This window comes from Apodemus sylvaticus, chromosome X, assembly GCF_947179515.1.
Source record: "Apodemus sylvaticus chromosome X, mApoSyl1.1, whole genome shotgun sequence".
Taxonomy (NCBI): domain Eukaryota; kingdom Metazoa; phylum Chordata; class Mammalia; order Rodentia; family Muridae; genus Apodemus; species Apodemus sylvaticus.
In genome coordinates, this window is record NC_067495.1 from 1,328,503 (window position 1) to 1,354,451 (window position 25,949).

At 47.4% G+C, this 25,949-nt stretch overlaps 1 protein-coding gene across 3 annotated transcripts; it reads right to left on the reverse strand.

Annotated features, from left to right (window-relative positions):
• Positions 1 to 1,078: 1,078 nt before the first annotated feature.
• Uba1 (ubiquitin like modifier activating enzyme 1) lies at positions 1,079 to 24,217 on the reverse strand. 3 transcript variants are annotated; one of them, XM_052170596.1, is made up of 27 exons: positions 24,127 to 24,212; positions 23,306 to 23,409; positions 14,279 to 14,395; positions 14,085 to 14,143; positions 13,818 to 13,986; positions 13,591 to 13,725; positions 12,610 to 12,716; positions 12,280 to 12,370; positions 12,040 to 12,172; positions 11,435 to 11,532; positions 11,057 to 11,203; positions 10,746 to 10,922; positions 10,545 to 10,649; positions 10,378 to 10,458; positions 9,907 to 10,062; positions 7,759 to 7,924; positions 7,435 to 7,631; positions 5,275 to 5,339; positions 4,852 to 5,047; positions 4,222 to 4,296; positions 3,914 to 4,103; positions 2,854 to 2,942; positions 2,502 to 2,594; positions 2,190 to 2,381; positions 1,793 to 1,894; positions 1,586 to 1,686; positions 1,079 to 1,408 (listed from the first exon to the last, which is right to left on the reverse strand). In XM_052170596.1, exons 3-27 carry the CDS (start codon positions 14,393 to 14,395, stop codon positions 1,273 to 1,275), a joined length of 3,177 nt encoding a protein of 1,058 aa, XP_052026556.1. In that variant the 5' UTR covers positions 23,306 to 23,409; positions 24,127 to 24,212; the 3' UTR covers positions 1,079 to 1,272. The 3 variants fall into 3 exon arrangements, with proteins under 3 accessions (XP_052026556.1, XP_052026557.1, XP_052026555.1); XM_052170597.1 differs by lacking the exon at positions 23,306 to 23,409 and having other exon boundaries at positions 24,127 to 24,217; XM_052170595.1 differs by lacking the exons at positions 23,306 to 23,409; positions 24,127 to 24,212 and adding an exon at positions 19,367 to 19,579.
• Positions 24,218 to 25,949: the final 1,732 nt, after the last annotated feature.

Genomic DNA, 25,949 nt, shown 5'->3' on the forward strand with positions numbered 1-25,949 from the left:
GGGCCAGGAGATGGCTTGGGAGGTAGATGTGGGGACAGGCTGTAATGGGAACTAGGCCAAGTTTGGGGACAGGGTGAACTATTTCACTGAAGTGGAGAAGGATCATGCTCTTAAATAAGACAGAGAAACTGGTTTCCGGCTATGTTGGAGACAGAAATCAATGAAGGAAAAACACCCATGATGGCCAAGCAGGTTGGTGTTTCCAGCTGTTCAGTACTCAGCTAAACCAAGGGTGGAGCACAGCTGCTGTGGGGTTGACAGAGCTGCTGCTAAGCTTCCTGCTACTACCTGCACTAGGCAGTTACTACTTGGCCCCAGAGCCAGCTCTTCTCTGGAAGGTAGGAGGTCCAGGTACCTCCTAGGGGGATATATGGACAAACTGAAGCAGAAAAGAATATTTTCTTCTCAAATATCCTTAGTCAAGCATGTCTGTAAAAACTGAAGTATGCATCAGGACATTGGTGTTCCTCAGACTGGTTGTTCAGGGCCCCTCAGCATGAACTTGAAATAACTATACAGGCAATCCCGGTGCTACTGGGAACTATGACTGTAAAGGTCAGTTCAGACCTGGCAGTGGTGGCACATGTCTTTAGTCCCAGCACTTGGGAAGCAGAGGCAGGCAGATCTCTGTGAATTTGAGACCAGCCTGGTGTAGAGTGAATACCAGGACAGCTAGGGCTACCCAGAGAGACTGTCTCAAAAGACCAAAGGATGGCCCAGACTGCTGCTTCAAATTGGGGAAAGGATCTGCCCAAGGGAGAATGCCCAAACATACTAACTTAGCCCTTGCAGCCTGATCACTGTTAAGTGTGTTCTTCATAGTGGATGGAGGCAGCTAGTGATCATGGAGAAGACAGAGTTTGAACCCAGTTCAAGTCACTTAAATCATATGGACCCAAGTACTGGTTTGCATAACTTCATTGGTACCTCATGTTTGTTATGCAGAGTAGGTAAGAGATATCAACTCCCATTTTTCTCTGCCTAGAAAGCATATAGCTATTGTAGCCCATTGGGGTATTTGAACCAGAGAACTCCAGAGATACTCCTTCCTTCCCTGGAGACAGCCAGGATGGCTATATCTGGGTTATTATGTTTTTATTGGGATTTAGGTTCCAAACAAGGTACAAAGCAGGGGTGAGAGGGTCTCGAGGTTTCTGGATAATAAGGGAAGACCAGGCTTGGCTACATGGACCACTGCCTGAGGCCAAATGGAAACCAGGATTGGAAAGGATCTGGGGAGGGAGGACTGGGGCTTAGGGGAATGCACGGAGATCAGCGAATAGTATATCGGACATAAGGGACCTCGACGTCCTCGCCACTTTCATCGTTGCAGCACAGCTCAAGCACCAGTGCCCGCACGTGGCGGCCCAGCTTTCTCTTTGACACTCGGCTCACAATCTCTGTCATCCTAGGGAAAGGGGTGAGGGTTAGGGAAGAGGACCAGGGAGACAAAGCAATAGAGGGAGGGAGGGGAAGAGAGGGAGGGAGGGTGGGAGAGGTGATGGGGAGGAATGGAAGAGCTTCAAAATCTGATGCTCCCCACCCAACAGGCCTTTCCCAGCCTGCCTGGCAATGGCCTACTCACGGCTGATCCAACCGTTCCTTGAGCTTAGCAGCTGGCATGAAGAAAGAATAGAGCATGGACACGCCCTGGGACAGCATGGTGATCTCTAATTTGTGCTCTGTCTAGAAGGCAGGAGAGGGAAACAGTAGTGTTAGGATGGTGGGAAGGCCAAAACGTTACTTATACATCTTGTCCTCCAGGTGGGGGAAGATGGTGAAAGAACCTTACCTTAAAGTAGTCAAGGAACTGCTTGAGGGTCATCTCCTCACCATTAGGCTGTAGCCCTTGTACTTCAAAGCGATCCCACAATGTCCACTCCTGATTATAGTACTGCAATAACAAAGAGAAGAGGATGTGGGCAACTCCAGAAGTCGCCGCCCTCCCTTCCCCGATGCATGCAGACCCAGTTAAGTCCCATCACAACCTTTTTGGTTCAAACCCATGTCACTCTGAGTAAATACTGAATCTTTACCATGACAGCTCCTATGCCACAGGGAGAACCCTATTCTCATCTTCTACCGACTATCTTCTCAATCACTCTGATCCACTGACTGTTATTTCCTTAGTACTCTTGTTCTATTGAGATACACTTTATTTCAGGTCCATCTTGTGTGTGGGCATCTACCTGGTGACGAGGTGCAGCGAGAGGTTCAGAAAACCCGAAGAAGGGCAGGGCCAAGTTCAGGAAACCATTCTTGTAAGAATCCAGTTGTTGGTGCCCCTGAACAACCTTGTAGAGTTCCAAACAGACAAGACCGACCACGGCAGCTGTGGTTGTGGCAATGGCTGGGATGATCTTCCCTGCAATCAGCTTGCTCTGACAAATAGACCAAGGAAGATGGCATAATTTATAAGAGACTGGAAGTCTACAGAAGAGGATGGGATATAAGGAACAAGACCGAGAGTGGATAGAACATCAGGCTTAAAGTCTGCTGACCTTGTGCCGGTCTGCCGGGGAAATATCATAGTTTTCAGCCCGAAGGTTGGATGCAGCCACAATGAAATCCATGTGGAAATTGCTGTCATCATCCTAAATAAGAGAAGTAGATCAGATGAGAAGTTTTTCTGGACTCTTGGGATATAAGTATCCTCCAATGCCAATTACCTGCGGGCCTGTCCCAGATCAGAAGTAAAGCTAAGTGGCATTCGAAGCTATGTGGCAGTCCATGATTTGACCACTGTGAAGGCTTGGACAGGGACTGGCTCCATAGTCCTAGATCCCCAATCCTTATAGCCCCATCTATGCTTAGCTCACCCCAACTGTCCTATCCAGGGCCCCTTCCAAGCACCTTCTCAAAATCAATGGGGTACATCTTAAATCCGGGCAACTTGTCTGGGCTGGGCAATGTGGCTTTGAGCTCCTCAAGACGGCTGTCATCTGAAAAAAAAGAAAAATCCCTTTAGATGCAAACAGTGGCGTGGAAAGCCTTAGGGTATGGCAAGGGGTTATTCAGATAAGATTTTGGAGAGATATCCTAGAATCAAGGGTCAAAGGGAGAAAGGCAGAGCAGAACAGAGAGCGAGCCTGAAAAGGCAGGAGTAAAGGCTATCAAGATCTGCAGAGACACTAGGAGCAAAGCCTTAAGAGAAAGTAAAGTGACCAGACGGATGGGGTGTCAGTCAGTCTTCGGGAGGTAATGAGACACAGAAGACATGGTGGGGATATAGGGAAGTATATAAGCATGAATATACAGGAAGGGTCGGGGGAGATAGAGAAGATATGAAACAACACAAGATGGAGGATGAGATAGGAAGAAGGAAATGTGCCAGAAGAAATTTAGAGGGAACCTGTGGAGGAGGTGGAAGAAAAGACTAAAGGAAATATACAGAGAGGAATATGAAAAGGCAGGTATTGCAGAAAAAACATGGGGATGGGGAAGAGAGGAGGCCAATACAGGGGGGGTTACAGAGCTACAGACACATTCAGATATCCAAAAGGGAAGGCAGGGGGACAAAATTATGATGGACAGCATTAGGGTAAGCACATATACAGAGAATCAGGGTGGGAGAGATGGATGGATGGGAAAACATGGGACATCTGGAACAAGATAAAATGTGATCAAAGGAGACTCCTGCTGGAGATCATTGCCCCTAGATGAACAGACTGAGAAGCAGAGAAAAGAATAAAATCAAGGCAAATAGGCACCAAGCAAGAAGAACAAAGTTTGTTTACCTGGGAGAAAGGGAGGGAGGGAGGGAAGGAGGGACTGAGCCCCCAACAGTCTGTCTTCATTTCAGGGGGAGGGAGGTACAAAGGAAGGTAAAGTCATGGAGCTATTAGAAGACAACTAATGAAGCTAGGGACAGATAGGCGCAGTGACTTCTGACCAAATGGCCAAACACCCTCACCAACAGAGGCATTGGCGCTCTGCAACTCCTGGTCAGAAACATGGATCTTGACACCAGACTTGGGGGTGAACTCTGGGACTTGCACTGACTGCAGGAGTGAGGCCACAGCAGCTCGGTCTTGGGAGCCAGTCAACCCATAGGTCTGGGCAAAGAGGTTGGCAGCAGCCATCACATAATCCAGATGCAGTGTCTAGGGAAGGCAGGCCGTGGTAGGGTTAACACTCCGCCCTTGGCCGGGAAGCCACCACCTCCTTCCCACCCACCCCTCCTCTCTGTGTCTGACCCCAGGAAAACCCAATAAGACTTACATTGTTAACATCAAAAGTAAGTGGGTGTGGACAGCGTTTGGGTCCAGACCAGAAAGGGGCCCCTGAGCTGGTGAGCTAAAACAAAGAGAGTTTCAGGAGTAAGATCTCTGATAATCCTAGATGCACCCCAACTCACTGCCCTTGGCTGGGTCCCAAAGAGAGCTGGAGTCCATCTTCTAAGACTTATACTGCAAGGTCCTAGCTGAGAAAACAATCAATTCTTAGTTACTTGCTTCACTTGCTAGTCTAGACTGGATCCCCAGGTATGTACTTAGTATTAATCAATACCCATGAATCCTCACAGAAGGCCCCGTGAAACATACCAAACTGTTCCTCCTTCAAGCTAAAGAAAAGTACAGAGAAATGACTTGCCCAAGTTTAGAGAAAATTGGGATTTGAATAAATGCTGACTCCCTTGCTTTCAAGTTGCCTCGAGGTTCACTACAACCCTGATAAAAATCAGGTCAGACACAGCCTACAGCACAATGAAGAGGATCAGCAAGAGAACCAGTTCTCTTGCCTCAAGGAATGAGGGACAAAAGAAAAGGTCATTTTTCTGACATCTTTTGCCTCTGACCCCAGGCACATCTGGATTAGTAACTGGGTGAAGCTACTTAACAAACACGTTACCTGATCAGGAGGAAAGTTGTGCAGCAGTTGCCGGATGTTGTTACAGTACTGGGTGTGCCAGTGGTGGCAGGCCCAGGTCACACAGTCGCCCCAAGTCTGTGGTCGTTGCAGCACCAGGCTGCGCTGCACAGCCTCCAGCACCTCCAATGGCTGAGTACCAGCCAGCCGCAAGGTTCGCTCCACAAATTTGGAGTCTCTGTTAGGGAGTAGAGGGACCGAGGGGCAGGATTATATAGCAGCCATTGAACTAGGCTCCAGGGCAACCCCACCTTCTCCATGGAAAGCTCCTCATCTCGATCCCCCAACAGCATGAGAACTAAACATTTAGCGTCCTCTGTGCACCTAGCATTGAGGATGACAGCTGAAGAAAGCAGAGAATGCGTCTGTGGGCAGGCAGGAGGGTGGGGTACCAAAGTTACTCACGTGAGGTACTGATTAACATTTTCTGCTGGCTGCTTGAAAAGGCCTTCAAATTCATCGCGGGCCCACTGCAGGCAGAGCAAACAGATTTTATGGAATAATGGACAAAATAAGCTTCCACAGGCTTGTGAAAGTCATTATGGATAATGCAAGTAGGAAATACCCAGCTACTTTGGGAAAGCAGGAGCTCCCAACCTTTCCCACTCCCTCATGAACTTAGCCTAGGAAATAACTATCCCAATGTACACACGGAGAAAAATGTACTGAGACCCATACATGTGTACTATGCCTTGATAAAAAAATATATATTGGCTAAGTGTATTTTTCAACTTCAAAACAGGATTGCTACAAGTTCAATGCTGGATACAATTGCACCCCTGACTCAACAAAAAAAAAAATGGTAGAAGTGTTTGCCTAAACCCTAGGTTAGTACCAAAATACAAACAAGCAATCAAACAAAAATAGATCCAATCCAATAATAAATCCTATCTAAGTCTCTAGGAACTTCTCAGGAAATAAGATATTGGCTCTATCCTCTTCTCTATGCATACTTATAATGGTGCCAGTTAAACAGCCCAGTGAGGAAGAATGTTAAGACACAAATAAGTTCAAGGCTACATACACATGCCCCAGTGAGATTGGTGGGCACACAAATTAGCACAGCCACTTTGGAACTGCGGTGTCAGATGGAGTGTCTGAGAGATTGGTCTTTTCATACCCCTCTATTCCTATCTATCCTGAATGTGTTGGACTCCAGCACTGTACTCAGATTTCTTCTGATAGCACTACAGCTATTCTTGTGGCCTAGGTGCTTATCACATAGATGTGGTTAAACTTCATAACATTTTAGCTTCATGATATGCAGCACTGTTCCACATATATATCATATATAGAATATCACTGTGACAGACTAGCATTAAATTCATTTTGCACAATAGACCAGGAAACCTAAATATCATGTGCTAGAGACAAATAACTAGAAGAGAGGGAAAGACCTATTTTATTTAGCATGAATATAGTGCTTTGGAGGCATGCATGGTGGCACATCCCAGGACTTGGGAAATGGAGGCAGAAGGATCAGTTCAAGGTCAACCTCAGCTACACAACAAGTGGGAAGCCATAAAAGTGTGGTATTGGTTATTTTTTTTAAAAGATTAAAAAAAAAAAAAAGCCTCCTGTGGTGCGCACGCCCGTAATCCCAGCACTTGGGAGGCAGAGGCAGGCAGATTTTTGAGTTCGAGGCCAGTCTGGGCTACAGAGTGAGTTCCGGGACAGCCAGGGCTACACAGAGAAACCCTGATTCGAAAACGAAAAAAAAAAAAACAACAAAAAAAGATTTTTATATGCACGCTGTGTGTGTAGGTGCCCCCAGAGGGGAGAAAAAAAGGCATTGGATCCCTTGGGACTGCAATTATAGACAGCTGTGAACTGCCACATAGGTGTTGAAAATGAACCTGGTCATCTGGAGAATAAACAACAAGCCATCTCTTCGGCCCCAATTTAGAAATTCTGTGTATGGGTGTTCTGCATGTATGTTAGTGTATCACATGCATGTAGTACCCATGCAGGGCATCAGATCCCTTGAAGCTATAGGTTCATTGTAAATGGCCAGGTGGGTGCTCGCAATCTCAGGTCTTCTGGAAGAGCAGCCATTACTCCTAACTGCGGAGCTATCTCTAAGCTGTTATATATGGTTTTACTGACATCTAATGAGTAGAAGTCAAAAATCCAGCTGCCTCTGCTACTTCAGTACTAAGATTAAAGGTACCTGCCCCCATACCTAGCATGTCAATCTAAGAAAACATGGCAAATCACTGTTAAACTTATGTGAGGGATATTTCAACCTTCACCATTCTTTGTTTTGTTTTCCTCAGCTTAAGGTCTTGTTTTGTGGTCCAAATGGCCTTGACCTCAGAGCAGTCCTCTTGACTTAGCCTCTCAACTACTGATGAGCCAAGACATTTTTACCTGTCTACATATTGGAAAAAATACTCAAAAGGAGGAATCACAAGAAGACTAAGTCTTTTCAGAAATGCTAACTGCCAGGTGGAAAGAATGGTGCTAGAAGAAAGCGTATTTTATGCTTAGGCCTGTGAAGACCAGGAAGCCAAGGGACTGGTAAGCACGGTCTGCCCACTTTCCTCTTCTCTGAGCACCACTCACCTGCAGAGTGTGTTCGATGGCATTGGGAAAATTTTTCAGGGTGCAGATGGGGATGGATTTCTCTGGTGGATCCTGGCTAGAGCTGTACGATTCTGTCAGAAAGGGGATCACCACCTGCACGTTGCCCTTCGTGCCCAGTGTGCCAGACTCTAGCAGTGGCTTCCGATAGTACACACATCGGCGATCCATATACATACCTGTATGATGGGGGTGGGAACAAGGATGGACAGCCTTGAGACAAGCAAAGGCATACTGGGAAAGAACAGGAAAACCCAGACGTTCACTCTTTTGCCCTTGCTTTCTTTACCAGCTTTCAAAACTTACGGGCATCTACATTGTCCAGGGCGTTGGCCACACCATCCAAGTTTTGGAAAAAGTCATCATCATAGATGCGCTCCGTGTCAGGACCTACACGGTTCTGGTGGCTTGTCACCTGGATGTAAGGATTCATCTGGCGCACAGCTGCAGCGGCTGTGTCAGACTTTAATTTCTGTGAAATCAGGAGATGCAGTTGAGGGTAGAACATGGGTGTATTCACTCAACATCACACAGAGAGCTGTCCCCCTGAACACTCATCTAATGCTAGAAGAACCAGGCCCTGAGTTCAGACGGCCCTGGCTTAGCAGAATATTCTAATGTAATGCCACAAGGCCAGGGCTGAGATGGAAAAGATGGTGGCAATGAAATGGAAGAAAAAGCAGAAGACAAGTATGTATTATAGACAATGGACTAGCCTAGCCAGCCACCTGGTTTTTTGTTGACATGATACCTACTATTCTTTCAGAGAGCAGCATTGCAAGTTAGAATAGATTTCCCCAAACATAACCAGATGGTTCAACAATAAATAAACCTAAGTGTTATGAAAGCACAGTCAAGTCACATCCCTCCTCTGCTTAGAACCTTTCCCTAGCTCTTATCCTCCCTTAGGGTAAAGTGAATTGGTTTCCAGGACCTCTCCGAGTGGAAACAAAACCTTCCTTAATGATCAATGAAATCCACAAAGTAACCCCCTGCAAGTGCAACTTGCTCCTTTACCCTTTACCAAGTGTCAACATTGACTCTGTATCTTGTTACATTGTATCAGTATTGTTTCTTTGTTGTTTTGAGACAATTTCTATGTAGCTCTGTCAGGAAATTACTATGTAGACCAGATTGGCCTCAAACTCTGCCTGCCTCTGCCTCCTGAGTTCATGGGTGAGCCTAGCTTTATCTATATTGTATCAATAATATATCTGTCCTTTATTATTTACCTTCCTCCGCTAGAAACTTTATTTAGGTTTTATTTTTTGAGACAGGGTTTCCTGTGTAGACCTGGCTGTCCTCAAACTCACTTTGTGGCCCACCCTGTCCTTGAACTCAGAGATCCACCCGCCTCTCAGGCACTGAGAAGAGAGTATGAACAGTGTCCTGCCTTATTTTATTCTTTATTATATCTCAAGTATCTACACCGGTAACTCCTAAAATTACTATTCAGTGAATAACTTAATGAATAGGAATATTGGACAGGTAACAATGATATGGCCTTATAAAAAGCCTCATATGGTACCTTGGTTTCAAACTGAAGAGTCACCTGGCTATGTACAACATCATCCTTCAGAAGGCCTATTCTTTTTTTTTTTTTTTCCTTTTTAGTTTTTTTTTTTTTTTGGTTTTTTCAAGACAGGGTTTCTCTGTGTAGCCCTGGCTGTCCTGGAACTCACTCTGTAGACCAGGCTGGCCTCGAACTCAGAAATCTGCCTGCCTCTGCCTCCCAAGTGCTGGGATTAAAGGTGTGCATCACCACCGCCTGGGTAGAAGGCCTATTTCTAAAAGTGGTCCTTGGATGGAGGACGTGGAGTCTAGGAACTTAGATTTTAGGAAAAGTCCCCATCACCATCCCCCCTAATAATAATGGCTCAGTGTGCTTGAACTGTTTGTGTGAACAGTGTAGTTTATGTTAAGCATACCTTTCCCTCTAGATTCAGAAATTCTGATACACAACCAAATCCCAGTAAAAGCCCTAGGTACAAATGAACAGCCTTCCCTGGCTAGAAACTTTTCAGGAGTATTGCTATTCGTTACTGAGGAAATACACCTTCTGCAATCCCCCTGGGAGATAACTTAAAAAGATCCTTGTTACTGATTTCATCCTTCCTTTGTTGATTGTGCTGTGTTCTTTTTCTGCAGCATGCTAGATATCTCTAAATTCAACTATGAGTCCTAAAAAAGAGAGGAAGGAAGGAAGGAAGGAAAGAAGGGAGGGAGAAAGAAAGAAAGAAAAAAAGAAAGAAAGAAAGAGACTTGATAGTTGTTCAGAAAAAAGATGAAAATAACTTATTCAGGGTAGGGCTACTTAATGTTTGCTGAATAAATGACAGAAATAGAGGGTAAGAAGGGCCAAAGGAAGTGTATCTCTACTAGAAACACTCTGGATAAGAAAAGGACCAGAAAATGAGATTTTAGAGACCCATCCCCTACTCCCAGCCATCTCACCGTGACATCCCAGGGCCGGAAGAGAAACTGTCGGTTCAGATTTGATTTCTCAATGGTGTCCATGTCTGTGACCACAACCTCTCCACCCTCTCCACAACCTAGCCCAATCATGGCAAAGTTCTTGAGCAATTCACAGCCAATGGCCCCGGCACCCACCTAAGAAACAGCCAAGAAGAGACAGAGGCAAGTCAGGGTCAAGTGGATACAAAGCCACCCACAGTTCCTCACACCTGCTGGATGCAATGACAGAGCAAAAAAGGTCTCATGCCACATGCCCAAGTCCCAGGCTGTAGAAAAGACCTTTCATAGTCTGAAGATGACACCAAGAGGTAACAGGTTAAAGAAATAAGACTCTCCCCTTTATAAAGAAATAAGACTCTCCCTCCCTCTTCTATGCAGAAGAGAACCCCAGAAGGGGTGGCCAGAGACCAAGGGAGGTGAACATGGTTGGCGTCCAATGAGACCACTCACCAGGAAGTACTTCTGCTTGCTCAGCCTCTCCTGAAGGTCTGACCCAAACACAGCTACCTGTCCATCATAACGGTTCTGGCGCTGAGGAATAGGAAGTGAGGAGGGTCAGAGAGAAGCTTCCCGAGAAACACCCCCAATATTGCCTTCCCTCCAGCCCGTTCACATACTGGGAGGCACTTCTCCTCTGTCAGAGCCTCTTTGTCCTCTGGGAGACATTCAAGAGCATCAAAGTACAGCCACTGCATGATAGGCATAAACTTTCCAGAGCAGGCCTAGGGAAGGAGAAGGAAAGAGCAAGTGGCCAGTGTTAATCAGGCCCTCCCACATTTGGATAGCAAGTAATAGAGGCAAGACAAAATCCCACTGACCTTCATGACTTCCTGGGCAGCAAGGCCCCCAATGAAAGCATTTATGGGTGCCAGGTCCCCAGCAGCAACATAAGCTAGCTTCCGAATAAGGTCTTCATCCAAGCTGTCCTGGTGCACTGCAGGCGGGGCCCGAATGTTCACAGCCTGAGCTAGGGCCACCAGCTCTGCTGCATCTTCCTGGCAGGGCAAAGGAAACACGTACGGGTTTCTCAAGCTACTCTCAAGGGACGGACATTTGACAAGCACAGGTAGGGTTGGGCCTTTAGCTCCAAGGATTTCTATCCTGACTGGCTGCTGACCCAACTACATACCTCATTTCGTGGTCGAGGTGGTTGGTTGTGCTGAGCACAGAACTGATGCAGAGCTTGGAAACCAATGTGCAGTTGGGCAGGACGAGAATACTTGGCAAAGTCAGTCATCACAAAGTTAGGCTCTACCAGTGATGCTGGCAAGGATTTCTGCAGGAAAGCACCATAGAAGAGAAGGAATAAACAGAGAATTTGGAACTGTATAAGTTACACCCCTCTGGCAAAATATTTACATTACATTTTATAACAGTAGCAATGAAAATAGTTTTATGGTTGGGGTCACCACAATACAAGGGTCACAGCATTAGAAGGTTGAGAACCACTGTCCCAGAACCACCCGCCATGAACTCACAAATACTAATACTCGCCCCCAATACTCACAAAGCTAATCTTTTTAGGTACTTTGACCTGACTGACGATGCCTCCACGGATGTAGTCAGAGAAGTCGGAAGTGTCACAGATGCTAAAGGTATAAGGACCTAGAGTAGATAGGGAGGTTGTCAGTCTTCCATGCCCTCCTTAGAGTTTACAAAACTCAAGAAGAAACAAGGGGAAAAAAACCTATGCCTGATTCAATGTAGGTACCGAATACCCTTTCAACCACAGTCCTCACTGGGGATCAGAAGCTATCTCCTCTCTGCTTCAGACCTAGTTCCGATGCCATGAGATTCGCATGTCCCTGGTCCTAGGTCTACACTGATAGGCTGCTTTTTCCCAAATCAGTTTAGACATGGTCAGATCTTTTGATCTGCCCTATTCAAAACAAAAGAAGTTCCTTCTCCTCAACACAGATCCTAGGGCCCATTCTCCTATTAACAATCAAACAGCTGGCCCTGCTTCCCCTGTCCATTGGCTCTGGTGGGATCCTAGATTCTCTGATCCACTTCGGCACTCAGGATATGGATCCCATCACTCTGAACCCAGGGACTCCTCTCTTTCAAATCTCCTAGCCAGTTCCCCTATGATACCCCATGGCCCCAGCTCACCCAGCACTTTGATCTCTATGGGCTGACATCCATTGAGTTGGACCATGCCCTGTACTTCTGAGAATGAGACGAAGTCACCAGTCTCAAAGCCATGCCGGGCCTCATCAAGGCAGGTAACCACACCGGGGTTGTCCTGGTTAAAAAGGAGTGAGTCTCAGAAGCAAGTCTTAGTACAAGAGTACAGAGAGGGGCTGGCATTGCCTATCTGTCTGCCAAGACCCCTGGGGCTAATTTCCTTACCTTGGTGACCATTGAAACCATAGCGCTGAGTGGCTGCTCCCCATTGGAATCTGTGAGGACCATTTCCTCTCCAAAATCACAGAAAAGTTGCCTGTAGAGAGTGGCAAGAGGACTGATGCCTGAGGCCCACACAAGGCCCAAGGCATCTTTCAAGGTGCACTGGATGTGTGCTGAGCAAACTTGGCACACTGCCGCAGGGATACAGTAGCACTAATGCCACACAAGGAGAGGTGAACACACACAATATAAAACGTGGGTTATAGAAGAGGGGTGAGGGTCTTGGCCTAGGAAAGGTTGTGGGGAAAGGCATACACAAGTGGTACTACTCACCCAAATAGGCCTCTTGTATCTGCCACGACTAGCTTGATGCCTCGGCTATGACAGAACTCACCCACTCGCAGCTGCTCTTCCAGGGGGCTGTTGGTAAGGACCACCACCTGCGGAGAAACAGCTCAGGTCAGGAGGCCAGAACTAGGAGGCAGGGGAGAAGGAAGAATAATAGCTGAGAGTGGTGGGAGATGCAGACAGTTATCCTCCTGGTCCTCCAGGCCTCTCTCTCAAAGACCTTCTGGGGATCAGATTCAGCCAGAGGAAACACAGCAGAGAAAACGAAAGCTTCAGGTATGCTGGAGAAGGTAGAAAGAGACTGAGCACAGCCTGCAGAACAGCTGACTCATTTGTTTGCTAATTGCCTACAAGCGTGCCATGCCCTGGGAGACACCGGCAGGGTGAAAGGGTTTCAAGCCAAAGTCTGAGCTCACTCTCATAATACCTACCTGTTGGGTTCTCAAGATGGGGTCCAGGCCACCACAATTTTTGAAACTGCTCACTCTACCTTCTCCAGGAACACCCATCTCTGTCCACCAGGAAGAGCCCCTACTACTATATCTGAGTGTCGTTGCTATAGTACCTTGGACCTTGGGGACCTTAGCCGGAGGCAGACTTTCAGCTCCCACAGCCTAGGCTTTTAACTAGTAAATGCCCCACGTCTCAGCTGCTATTCTCCATGCTTAATCCTCATAGGGACCCCATGAAGTAGCTACTGCTGCCACTCCTATTCTGAAAATGGAAAGAGTAAGTAAAGCTAAGTGACCTGCCTAAAGTTACACTGCGAGGGCTAGATACTCATAGCAGGACATTGTCTCCATGTTATCCCCAAAGGCAGGCCTGAGGTCTCATCCTGTCTGCAAGATCTTCTCTGCTCTCACGCATGCTTGATGCCAATTAAATAGTGAATCATACCGAAAATAAAAAAAAGACTTGAGTTCTTTCTATGAAAATCAAGCAGGAGGCTGAGCAGTCACCAAGTACCTGGAAGCCGCTAAGGAAGTCCTCGACAAGAGGCCCAGTGTAGGCAGTGACAGGTACATAGCTGTTGAGTTCAGCAAGTCGGGGCTGGGACACCTCCGCTCGATTTTTACCAATGTCCTCCTCCCGGAGGTAAAACTGTAAGAAACAGGTGATCAGGAGGGTAAGGCTGGGGCACAGATTAGTGGCAGGGGGGTTGGGGGGTGGCGGAGGATATTAGGAAGAGATACCTGGGAGGACAGATCAGCCCACTGAGTAGTGCCTTGGTCATGCAGGGTAACAGCCTTGACCCCACCAAGGATGATGTTCTTAGCAATTTCTACACCCAAGCCCCGCAAGCCTGAGACAAGGACGCTGGATGTCTGGAGCATTTTCATTGCCTCATGGCCCAAAACGTACCTGTCAAGTTAGAGGGTAGTCCAGGTCATGGTCCAGCCCACCCCATCCAGTTCTTTCCGTGCCCCTTCCCACCCCAGGCAGACATCAGCCGGACTTACAGCTGCCGGGAGTAAAGACTCTCATCTATGTCTGCTTCACTGCCGTTCTTCGCCATCCCCTGGAGCCAGAGAGCAAGAATTGGTTCAAAACAACATGCATGACTGGGGTGTGGGGTGTGGGCAAATGGAGAGTAATAAGAAAGACTCCCTTTCCTACCACCATACCTGCCAGTCTCCAGGGAGAAGATACTCACGTTGGTTGGCACTGAGGACACTTCGGACAGCACGGACTGTGCAGAGGAGCAGTTAGAACCCGGCTTTGGATCAGGCCCGGACACGCGACGTTTCTTGGACAGCGGCGAGCTGGACATCTAGGGGAGAAGGACAGGCTGCAGGTAAGCCCACAGTACATGGGGATATTTTTCTGGTTTGTTTGTTTTAAATACAGGGTCTCACCATGTAGCCTTGATTGGCTTTAAACTATTTTTCTGCTTATTACTGGTAATACTGGGAGAAGATTTAAGTATTAAGAAATCTTTATTGGGAAAGAAACTAGTACAGACAGATGAAGTGGTTTGTCCAGGATCACTCTACTGTCAGACTCAAGATTTGAACCAAGGTGGTTTGGCTTGCAAATCCCCACAGCTGACTGCTAAGTCACTTTGTCTTTCCCTAGCCCAGCATAAGGGAAAGGTGCCAATGCAATGGAGGAAAAGGAAGACCATTCTGGGGAGACGGGAGGACAGACGTGCACTCAGGAAATACTCAGGTTTCAAATCTTGTCCCTGATAGGTATCATGTAGAGCTGCTCCCTCACTTTGCAAAATGGGTGATGATATAGCTCTATGAGTTGCTGAGATGAGAAAAGACACAGACCACGGGCCCAGGAGGGCAGGGCAGGGCAGAGCCTTACAATGCCCAAACCCTTCTCCCAATTCTAGGAACAGACAATAACCCAGGCCATTAAAACAGGCTGCATGAAGAGAGAAAATACACACTTAAAGTCTCTTCATGAAGTCCCCTCAGCAGCTTGGCAGTGATGACAAAAGAGCATTTACTAGTTTTCTCTGTGTCAGAGGCCACGCTAAGCACTTTACTAGCCTTGTCGCTGTCTGCCCTCAGGGAAACCCTGTGGGAATTGAACTACTATTTACCCCAGCTGGCATGGGAGGAAAAACTTCATTCAGGGATGTTTGGTGACTTGACCAAAGTTCCCGCTCAGAGTGGTTGAACTGGGATCAGACCAGATCCAATGACTCTGAAGTTCAAGCTACTTTTCAGAGCGAAAATTTCATGCTCTCAATTCTCCTGATCCTGCAAGGCAGGGCCCTAAGATCCCCGTTGAACAAATGAGAAAACCTGAGCTCATATGGTCAAGTGACAAACTAGATCCAGAGGGGAGGAGATACAGCCTGCTATTGAAGTAAACTCTAATGGTGATGGATTCACATGCTTATAAATAGAAGATAGGACCTAGAATCACTTTGTAGGCCCAGTGGCTCTTCAAAGCACAAGCCTTTGCATAGACCCTGAGTTTTCTGTTCACATAACTGTTCTTACAATGAAACCTTTTCTGACCGTTAAGACTACCAACATACCTAAGATTCCATCTTGGCACTGTCACATTCTAATATGAACACAATGACAAGCGCTCTCTACTATCTACCCCATCAGTCACAAGAGTAAAGGGCTTTGTCTAAAGCCAACAATGGCTGTGAACTATATAAGCCTACTTACTTTCTTACCAGAAATAGAAAGCGAAAGCTTGGAGAACTTCTCTCACTTGTCCTGGCCTCATGTTATTTGTCTAGTTTGTATGGTTTTCCTAGATGAGTAGTGTCAGAATTTGACTCTGGGTCCAGCCCAGAGATGGGAGGTAAAGAAAGAGAGAAGAGGGGAAGTAGGAGCCTGCTTAGGGTCAAAGTCTGCCTGTGCAGTTGCTGGGAATGCTTAGATCCAACCTGGGTAGGAAGAGAACTGAGAACTTACGTAGGAGTCAAAGGTAATTCCTATTTTGCATTTTCTGGCAGTGACTTGGCATGGAGATCTTATTTCTTCTAAGCCCATTTTCTCCAAAAGCTGGGAGAAAAGGAGCTGACCTCATGATGAGGCTAAAGAGGCCATCTGTGGCCAAAACTCAAGAACTTGAGGGCAGAGGTTCCTCTCAAGACACCCACAGGGACCTCCATTACTTAGTTATCTCCTTTCCCTTGCCATTTTTTGGTTTGTTCTACCCGGCATATTCTTTCTCTGCTCCCTACATCAGACAAGATCCAGAGCCAGACAGCTCTTTATCAGACCTTTACCTCTCCCCCTCCACCCAGTGCTGGCAGCAAGGGTCTAAGTTGGCAGGATTGGGATCACTGTTCAAAATTGGACTTCGAAGCCAGGTGTGGCAGTACAGGCCCACAACTACAACACTTTTTTTTTCTTTTTTGGTTTTGTTTTGTTTTTTTTTTTCTCCGAGACAGGGTTTCTCTGTGTAGCCCTGGCTGTCCTGGAACTCACTCTGTAGACCAGGCTGGCCTTGAACTCAGAATCTGCCTGCCCCAGCCTCCCAAGTGCTGAGATTAAAGGTGTGTTGTTCTGGAACTCACTCTGTAGACCAGGCTGGCCTTGAACTCAGAATCTGCCTGCCTCAGCCTCCCAAGTGCTAGGATTAAAGGTGTGTTGTTCTGGAACTCACTATGTAGATCAGGCTGACCTCGAACTCAGAATCCACCTGCCTCTGCCTCCCAAGTGCTGGGGTTAAAGGTGTGCCCCTGGTTCAACTACATTTAGGAGCAGAGGCAGGAGGACTCTTAAGTTAGAGATCAGCCTGAACTGTACAGTGAGACTATTTCAAAAAATATAAAAAGGGAGATTTCAATTGCCAGGTTTGGAGAGCCCCTTAATCAAGGCAAGCAGGAAGAATCTGGGGCAGAGACCCTGGGGCAAGAGCTAAAGATTCCCCTACTCCCATCCAAAAATAAACCCAAAAAAACAAAATACAAAACAAACAAACAAACAAAATTGCTGGGCGTTGGTGGCACACGCCTGTAATCCCAGCACTCTGGGAGGCAGAGGCAGACGAATTTCTGAGTTCAAGGCCAGCCTGGTCTACAGAGTGAGTTCCAGGACAGCCAGGGCTACACAGAGAAACCCTGTCTTGAAAAAACCAAATCCAAAAAAAAAAAAAAAAAGAACAGATCTTCCATGACTCTTGGCCTTGTGGCTAAGCTCAAGTAAAGAGAATGTATTTTCTAAATACATTCTTGGCAAACTTACTTGGCAAAGCTGAAATTAAAGCATTTCAAACTTACCTGGGGTCTCCAAACTGATGACTGAAGCCTGAGAATATTCTATTCTCAAAGCAGAGAAAGGCTGAGCAGGGGAACCTGGGGTAGGATTAGGAAGCAGAGCCAGCTGATTGAGGTAGGAAAGATACTGTAGAGGGGAGGGTGCTAAGACTTGTCAAGCTTTCTAGGTTTTAAATGAGAAGTCTTGAGGAGTATGAGAAAGGCATGAAGGAGCTGTGAAGGAAATAATAAAAGAGACCCAAACGAGACCTTTAGGAGGCCTTATAAATGGTGGGGGTATTGGACAGAAGTACTAAGAAAGACTTAAATCTGGGTCTCTAGAAAGAGGTGGGAGAATACACGCCCTGAAACTACTGCAGGAGGATGCTGGGGGCTGACAGTCTTAGATTCTAGTGATAGAAACCCTTCACTAAAAATAATGGGAATGTACAGAAAAATGTCTTTGATGCTGTCACTGAGTGCCAAGAAGCTGTGCGATTGATTAAGTGCTAAGAGGCAAGGAGAGGTCTCTAAGGGCACACTCTTGGAGAGGGATTTCTAATGGAGCAACAAAGGCCTTGTGTGGATCTAAACAGGTACCAGAGCTGCTGATAGGGTGAAAAAGGGAAGAATTTCAGGCAGTTTAAACCTTAAAAAGGTTACTAAGAGCTAAGCATGGTGGTGTACACCTTTGTTCCCAGCACTAGAGAGGCAGAGGCAAGCTGGTCTCTTTTGAGACCAGCTAAAGCCACACAGTAAACCTCTGTAATCATGGGATAATAGGTTACCAAGCAAATACTGGCTAGATCTCCAAATGGGGTTAGGTTTCTCTAATGAATTCTGTGACTCCACAGTAAATAGATACTGAGGTTTTTCTACTCCCATGGAAGATAAATTGGCCTGTTGGGGAAAGGGGTATCTGACAGTGATAGAGGTTCAGTGAAGTCAAAGGCAAATGCTGAGAGTCTCTGAATGGTGATACTAGGAACCTTTAAAACGGATGAGGGCAGATTCTGAGGCCTGTTGTTAGATTAAGGGATCTAGAAAAAGAGAAGCAAGAATGCTGGTCGGCCCTTGAAGGCAAAAATCGGGTCTAGGATGAGAGCAGTTGGCTGATGGGGCTACAAATCAAGATTCTGAAAGAGTAGATGGCGGCAGGGGATCACTAAAGGAGAATTATGTCCAAACAGGTCCTCCCTGGTGTCTAGTCCCATGAGACTAAAGGAAATAGATTGGAGGTTAAGGATGGCCGATGGCGAAGACGACAATGCTTTAGGAACAATGAGAGCATGAAAAAGGGGGGAGGGAGTCCCTAAAAAAAAGCAGGGAGAGTCTCTAGAGGCCGATGCTGAAAAGAATAAGAATGTCAGGTGTCCACGATGGAGGATGCCATGTCAAAGTGGTAATGGGAGACCTTAAATGTAGGAATGGGTTTCCCGCGGAAAGGCCAGGCAGAGAGCTTTACAACCGGCTTAATCCAGATGGCAGCTCTGAGGACTGATAGTATCCTGGGGGAGGGGGAGATTCTGGATGAAAATGCTAGACAAGGCTCTTCTTTCGGAAATGAAGGCCACGCGGACCTTCCCTGAAGTCTGGCCCCTCTTAAACCAGGAAAGCAAATACTGAAGGGCTAGGAAGAGTCTCAAGGGAGATTTCAGGGCAGGTCTTCAAATAGCACACAAGTATGGACGGCTTTCATGAGCAGCGACGCCGAATTCCGGTGTCTTTATGCGAGAGACTGTGTGGAGTTCTGATAGGAAATGCAAGGCTCGGGATCGGATCAAGATATCTGGTTATAGTGCCGAGCCAGAAGTCTCCAGAAGCTGATAGGGGTCTGATGTCAAGGTCAGATTTCGGAGCCCAGGGGAATATGGGTGGTCCCAGACAGAAATGATCTACCCCACCCCAGGATTTGCACACCCCCACATCCGCTTGTCTAGTGATTCCTAATACCCAGGGCACCGCAGTGCACTCAGACCTCGGGCTGGCAGAGAGCCAGCAGGGACCCTCCCATACCTCCCAGAGCCCTTGCGCTTCGAGCCAGGTGCAGAGAAAAGCTATTACCAATGCCGGTTCCCCGGGTCGCGCCGCCGCCAACTCCTCAAGGAGCCGAAATCAAGCTCGGCCGCCACCCTCCTCTTTTTCCTCCTCCTCCTGCCGCCTGGGCCAGCTAGGATCACTGTCGCCTTCTCCTCCCCCGACCGCTGTGGTTGTGGTCTTCCCTGCCACCCTCCTTCACCCCAGCAGCAGACACAAGATGGCGGCGGCAGAGCCCAAGGCCGGAACAAAACCCTGAGCCCCACCCCCAGAAACCCGGATGCAAGGGGACCGCGCCCACTCATGAATCATGTATTTTCCCTGCCCAGTTTGGGACTTCTTTAATTGGAAGGAGAACAGCTCCCCCAAGTGGCTCTGGAGGCAGTAACTAGAAAAACAGGTAGAGCAAGAGGCCATGCCCGATGAAATATGAATAGAGAATTACTGCAGCTAAGCTGTCAAAGAAATCAACGAGGGACCTCAGGGCCACTCTTCCCGATCGTGAATCACGAAGCAAGGTGATGGGTTTACTAAGTCTAGGGAACCAGAAAGGAGATGGTAAAAAAGCACAACCACACCCCATGCTCATGAATAATGAATGATCTTGCAGTTGCTGGGAATCAAGGAGAGCAAAGCTATATCTTGTTCATGAATAATGCACGACACTCAGTGGGCTGGAACAAAGGAGGCAGGCCTGCCTTATTGCTCCATCTAATATCCAGTAAGCAAGAAACAGGGCTACTGCAGGAAAAACGGACTCCTCTGCCTCCTAAATACTGAATGAACCTGCCGGAGCTGCAGCACTAGCTCAACTGGAAAACAGGTCAAGAAAGGTTGCGCCTATCTATCGGGTGTGGTGGTGTACAACTTTAATCCCCAGACCCAGAGGGCAGAAGCAGGAGGATCTCTGAGTTTGAGGTCGGTCTACAGAGGGAGTTCCAGGACAATCAGAAGCCACACAGAAGCCACCTTGTCTTGGGGGTGTTGGGGGAGGGCCACCAAAAGAAAGGTTGCACCCAAGCTGCCCTTATGCGCACGGTGCCACAGGCCCTTAGTCTCTGCACTAGAAGGTGGAAGCAGGAGGCTCGTTAGTTAGAGGCAAGCCTGGTTAATAGGAAACCCTGTCTCAAAAAAAAAAAAAAAAAAGACCAATCTCATCCAGTTCATGAATTATTCATGAGGCTTGACGGGCAGCCTCCCACCCAAAGTGGCCCCGCCCAGCAAGTGGAAATTTATGAGACAATAGTCAACGCACTGATCATAAAGGATAACCCTGCAAAGCCTGAGTGAGCACAGTCCAGGCTCGTCATCCGTGACCACTTAGGGGCTTATCTTGTCTAAGATAAATACAGCTAAATATAAACTCACTACATGCCTTCGATAGGCAACGATAGTAAAGAAACCAATCCACCTCCGTTGGAGATGTAGACTATGGATAAAGCACTTACCCAACACCCTGGATTTGATTCATAGTATCATAAAAAACAAACAAACAAAAAAGCCACACCAATCCCCACCTCAAAAAATCCACTGATGAAATGTGTATGAGAATGAGTACAGAAAGGGTCTCAGCAGTGCTGGCACAAGGCCCTGTTACAGTTTTCAAATATATGTAACTAAAGGTAATATGTAGGTATCTTTGCATTAATTCAAAATTACTTACGTTTGAGCATATATCCAGCCACTACAGAAAGTATCAACTTGAATGTTTCCAGATCAGAAAATGAGGATTAAGAAGAACTTACCTTGTGATTGAGTATTTACATATTTATGTAGAAAGGGTTTCGAATAGTGCCTGGCACATAATACCAGAGAATTATCCTGAGCAGTAGCAACACTATTTTAAAAGATGGGGTTTTGTTGAGGTGTGCTAGCACAGCTCTTATAATTCCAAGGGACTTGGCAGGCTACCGCACAAGGATCACTAATACCTGGCAAATCTGGGGGAAAACAGACCCTGGAGAAAGAGACAAGCACACACCCAGAGAGGGAAGAAAAACAGCAAGAAAAGGGAGAGAGAAACCGGGCGGTGGTGGCGCACGCCTGTAATCCCAGCACTTGGGAGGCAGAGGCAGGTGGATTTCTGAGTTCGAGACCAGCCTGGTCTACAGAGTGAGTTCCAGGACAGCCAGGGCTATACAGAGAAACCCTGTCTCGAAAACAAAACAAAACAAAGAAGAGGGAGAGGGAAAGAAGAGGAAGAGAGAGAAAGAGTGGTTTGAGACCATGCTAGTTTCAAATACCCCTATTCCAGATCCTCCTGCCTCAGTTGGAGACACACAATTAGCTAAAATTACTCCTTTTAATTTCAATTAGATTTTTTTAAAGATGTATTTATATATTATATGTGAGTACACTGTAGCTGTCTTCAGACACACACCAGAAGAGAGCATCGGATCTCATTACAGATGGTTGTGAGCCACCATGTGGTTGCTGGGATTTGAATTCAGGACCTCTGGAAGAGCAGTCAGTGCTCTTAACCACTGAGCCATCTCTCCAGCCCCTCCTTTTAACTTCAAACAGTACTTGGCAGACTGAGGCAGGCAGATCCCTAATTCTCCCCAAGCCTCGGGGAAACATAGTGACAGACTGGAGGTTGAAGGAGAGGAGGAAAAGAGAGAGAAACAAAAGAGGAGAAGCGGAGGGGTGGAGAAGAAGAGGGGAGGGGAGAGGGGAAGGAGGGGGGAGAAGGGGGAGGGGGAGGGGGAGGGGGAGGAGAAGGGAGGGGAGGGGGAGGAAAGGGGAGGGGGAGGGAAGGAAGAGGGAAGGGAGGGGGAGGAGGAGGGAGGGGAGACAGGGGAGACAGGGGAGGGAGGGGAGGACGGAGGAAGGGAGGAGGAGGGAGGGGAGGACAGTGGAGGGGGAGGAGGGAGGGGAGGACAGTGGAGGGGGAGGAGGAGGGAGGGGAGGAGGAGGGAGGAGAGGACAGAGGAGGGGAGGAGGAGGGAGGGGAGGACAGAGGAGGGGAGGAGGAGGGAGGGGAGGACAGAGGAGGGGAGGAGGAGGGAGGGGAGGGGAAGGAGGAGGGAGGGGAGGGGAAGGAGGAGGGAGGGGAGGACAGGGGAGGGGAAGGAGGAGGGAGGGGAGGACAGGGGAGGGGGAGGAGGAGGGAGGGGAGGACAGGGGAGGGGGAGGAGGAGGGAGGGGAGGACAGGGGAGGGGGAGGAGGAGGGAGGGGAGGACAGGGGAGGGGGAGGAGGAGGGAGGGGAGGACAGGGGAGGGGGAGGAGGAGGGAGGGGAGGACAGGGGAGGGGGAGGAGGAGGGAGGAGAAGACAGGGGAGGGGGAGGAGGAGGGAGGGGAGGCAGGGGAGGGGAGGAGGAGGGAGGGGAGGACAGGGGAGGGGGAGGAGGAGGGGAGGGGAGGACAGTGGATGGGGAGGAGGAGGGAGGAGAGGGGAGGGGGAGGAGGAGGGGTGATGGCGAGAGAGAAAGTTGGAGAGAAGAGTCATGGGGCCCAAACCAGTAATAGCACAGTTAAATTGGCTTGGGGGTGGAGAGCATTATCCAACTCTGAAACCCAACAGATCAGATTTGAATCCTAGTTCAGCCATTCACTGTTCGACTTTAGGACAAATTACTTACCTGCCCTGTATCTCAGATTCCTCATCTATGAAGTAGGATGAAACCTACTTTTGAGAAGTTGTGAAGATAAAATGGATTAATAAAAGTAAACTGGTGTAAATTATTATCATCCTGTATACCCACCTTTGGGCTCCAGAAAAGACTTGCCAAAGATGGGACTTCAATCCAGAGTCTGGGGTTAGTAATCTAGAATTACTGAGACAAAGCATGACCAATACCAGCGGCATCATCTCTGATAGATGCCAGGTTTAAATGCTGGAACCTGTGAGGGAAAGCTAACTGCCGATCCCGAAGAAGAAACTGTAAAGGACACGCCCCTCATACATTATGCATAGCACCCGTAGAAAAGCCTTTAAAAAACCCCCTCCGGGCCGCTACTCACCTTCACGGATTATTGTATGGGTTATCAATAAACTCTACTTTGTGAGGCAGACTTGACTTCGGGATACCCCGTCAACACGCCCCTTCCGCACGCTGATCCGCCCCCTAGAGAGCAATTCATAAGCTGACACTTCTAGTGGACCAGGTGCGAAAGAGGGTTCACACCATAGCCCCACCCCTCACAAATGAATAAAGCAGTAGCCAAGGACCGCTCGGTGGCCCGGCAGCCCTACGTGTCCGCTCGGAAGAACCTGGCACACTCTTTCCTGACCTCGGTTTAGAGGCTCGTCTCCCAGCGTCTGGGCCCCTGAAGTGTCCGCGTTTCACAGCCCACGGTAAATCAGCGGCACAGACCTCATCACCTACTCAGAGGTCACAAAGGCCACTCATACCTCTACAGTGCCACGTCGGTGCTGAACATTCCCAACTGTCACCCGGCCCGGTCCCAGTACAAGCCCTCCCCAACTCCCGCCTTGACTTCAGTAACTTCAAACTTCTCTCCTCTTGAAGAGCCCGAAAATTCTTCCCACCAACAGAGTACTCATATACAGACCCGAGCCTCCCTCAAGCTCCTCCTAAGCCCTGCTTCCAAGGAGCATAAATCTGCGTCTAAGAACTACCTCATAAAACAGACTCCCAAATGCCACCCGAGTCCCCAAGCACCGCTTCCTGAGGGTCTCCTCAAAAGTAGACACCCACTGAATGCCACCCGGGCCCCACAACCTCCAAACAAGCCCATTAGGGATCCCTGAAGTTGGAATTAGGGAAGCACCCTCTTCCCAATGCTGTTCAGAGGCTTGGGGGCAATGTGCTCCCGCTCACCCCCAGTGCTGGGCGGAAGCCTCGCCTTCCTTCTGGAGACAAGCCGAAGCCACAGGGCAACGGAAGAGCAAACCACCTCGGTCGTGCAAAAAGAACCAGAGTTTGCGCGGAGCTCGGAAGCGCGGGGGCCTTAGAGGGCCGGGTCTGGGGTGTACCACAGATGCCTGAATAGAGGGGCGCTTCTCCCTACTTCGTCGCCTCTGGCACCCGTTTCACGGTCATATATCCCCTGCAGATTGTGGTACGACCCCAATGCGCGATGCATGCTGGGAGTAGTAGTCCTGTCCCGCTAATGCCTGGTGCACGTGGTGGGCATCAGCCCCTAGAATATGGGAAAATGTAAGCCTGGGCTTATTCCCTAGAACTGTGTGCTCTGTGAGGGTAGGAAAAGGGAACGGAATAGGATAGTGCCTTCACATGAGAAGATACATCCTACCTAAGCGCGGAAAGTCTGGGACTCCAGTAGCCAAAAGCGTTCATTCATTTTTTTTTTCCGTTTGTGGAGCTCAAGATGTGGGCTAGGTGCGGGCACTTCCTTACCCTCATCGAACAATATTCTATTGTGAGAAACAGTCCATAAACATAACAAATAAGAACAAACAATAGCCTCACATATACATATTAATTATAATAAGAAGTCTGTGACTACATAAATGACCATGTATGAACATAAATACGTGTGCGCATATTTAACAGGAACTCCTTATGCAACTTAAGCTGGCTGAACGTGCCGTACAGCCCAGGCTGATCATGGACTTATGAGTCTCCTGCTTCTTCTACCAAGTGCTGAAAGTATTTATAAGCATGTATCACCATGCCCAGCTGCAAATGTTAATATGTAAATGATTTACATCTGTTTGTATCAAATGTATCTTATATTTAATACATTGTGTATATAACTATAGGACTGACTAGACATTGTATATACCGCTATTGTACATATTGTATAATATGTAACTATTGTATCTAGTGATAGTTTCTAAGAACTGTTTGTATGTCTTGCATGAACTTATATAAAACCAAATGGCTCAACCTTGCTCACCTAAGCTACATTGTTTAGCCCGACTCCCATCCCAGGCTACAAACTATATCTGTATCTGTATCTCTATCTCTATATCTATATCTATATGTATAATTTACTATATGTTATATATAATATATAATTTACTAGTAGTGTTTGTGCATCAAAAACATAGTAAAACTAAAAAAATTTAGTAAAACTACAGGAAAAAAACGCTATACAATATTGGATGTGCTTCGTGGTAAAATGCTTGTATAGAATGTGCAAACCCTAGATTTGATCCTTGACACTTCAGAATAATAATAATAAAATAAAACAAAATAACAAACACAAAAACAAATGCTAAATAACAGGAAAAATTCAGTTTCATTTTAATCTTTTTGGAATAGAGAAATTACTTTCTGTACACACACCACTGTACATGATGTACTAAATGCTATGGAGAAAAATAAACCACAGTAAAGTGGATTTATTAGGATAGGTTGCAGTTTTACACAGTGGTGATGTGTAAGCCAAGGTATTTAATGTAAAATGCTTCTATCACCTCAGATTCAGTATTTCAAATATTGCCAATAACCTTCACATTTGCTCATCTGAAAGATTTCTTGAGCACCTATGCAGTGAGGAATTCTGGGGACACAACAACGATTCTATCCTTGCAGTAGTCAAGAGCATTCTTCCCAAAGATTTTTCCCCTATGAGAGAAGGGACGCTTCTTCCCGCTGCAGAGACACTAAAAACGGACACCCAGAAACATGCTCAACCACCAAAGCAGCAGCCAATGATACATGTTTGTGGACAG

Bases quoted from the DNA above. Each gene is read 5' to 3' on its own strand.
- Uba1 (XM_052170597.1), bottom strand. From the start codon at position 14,395: ATGTCCAGCTCGCCGCTGTCCAAGAAACGTCGCGTGTCCGGGCCTGAT. The intron at 13,726-13,817 runs GTATCTCTTCCT...TGTTTCTTACAG, and splicing joins GGGCTGATCTGTCCTCCCAG to TTTTACCTCCGGGAGGAGGA. The intron at 10,459-10,544 runs GTATGTGAACGG...CCTATTCCTCAG, and splicing joins CAGAGGAGAAGTGCCTCCCA to CGCCAGAACCGTTATGATGG.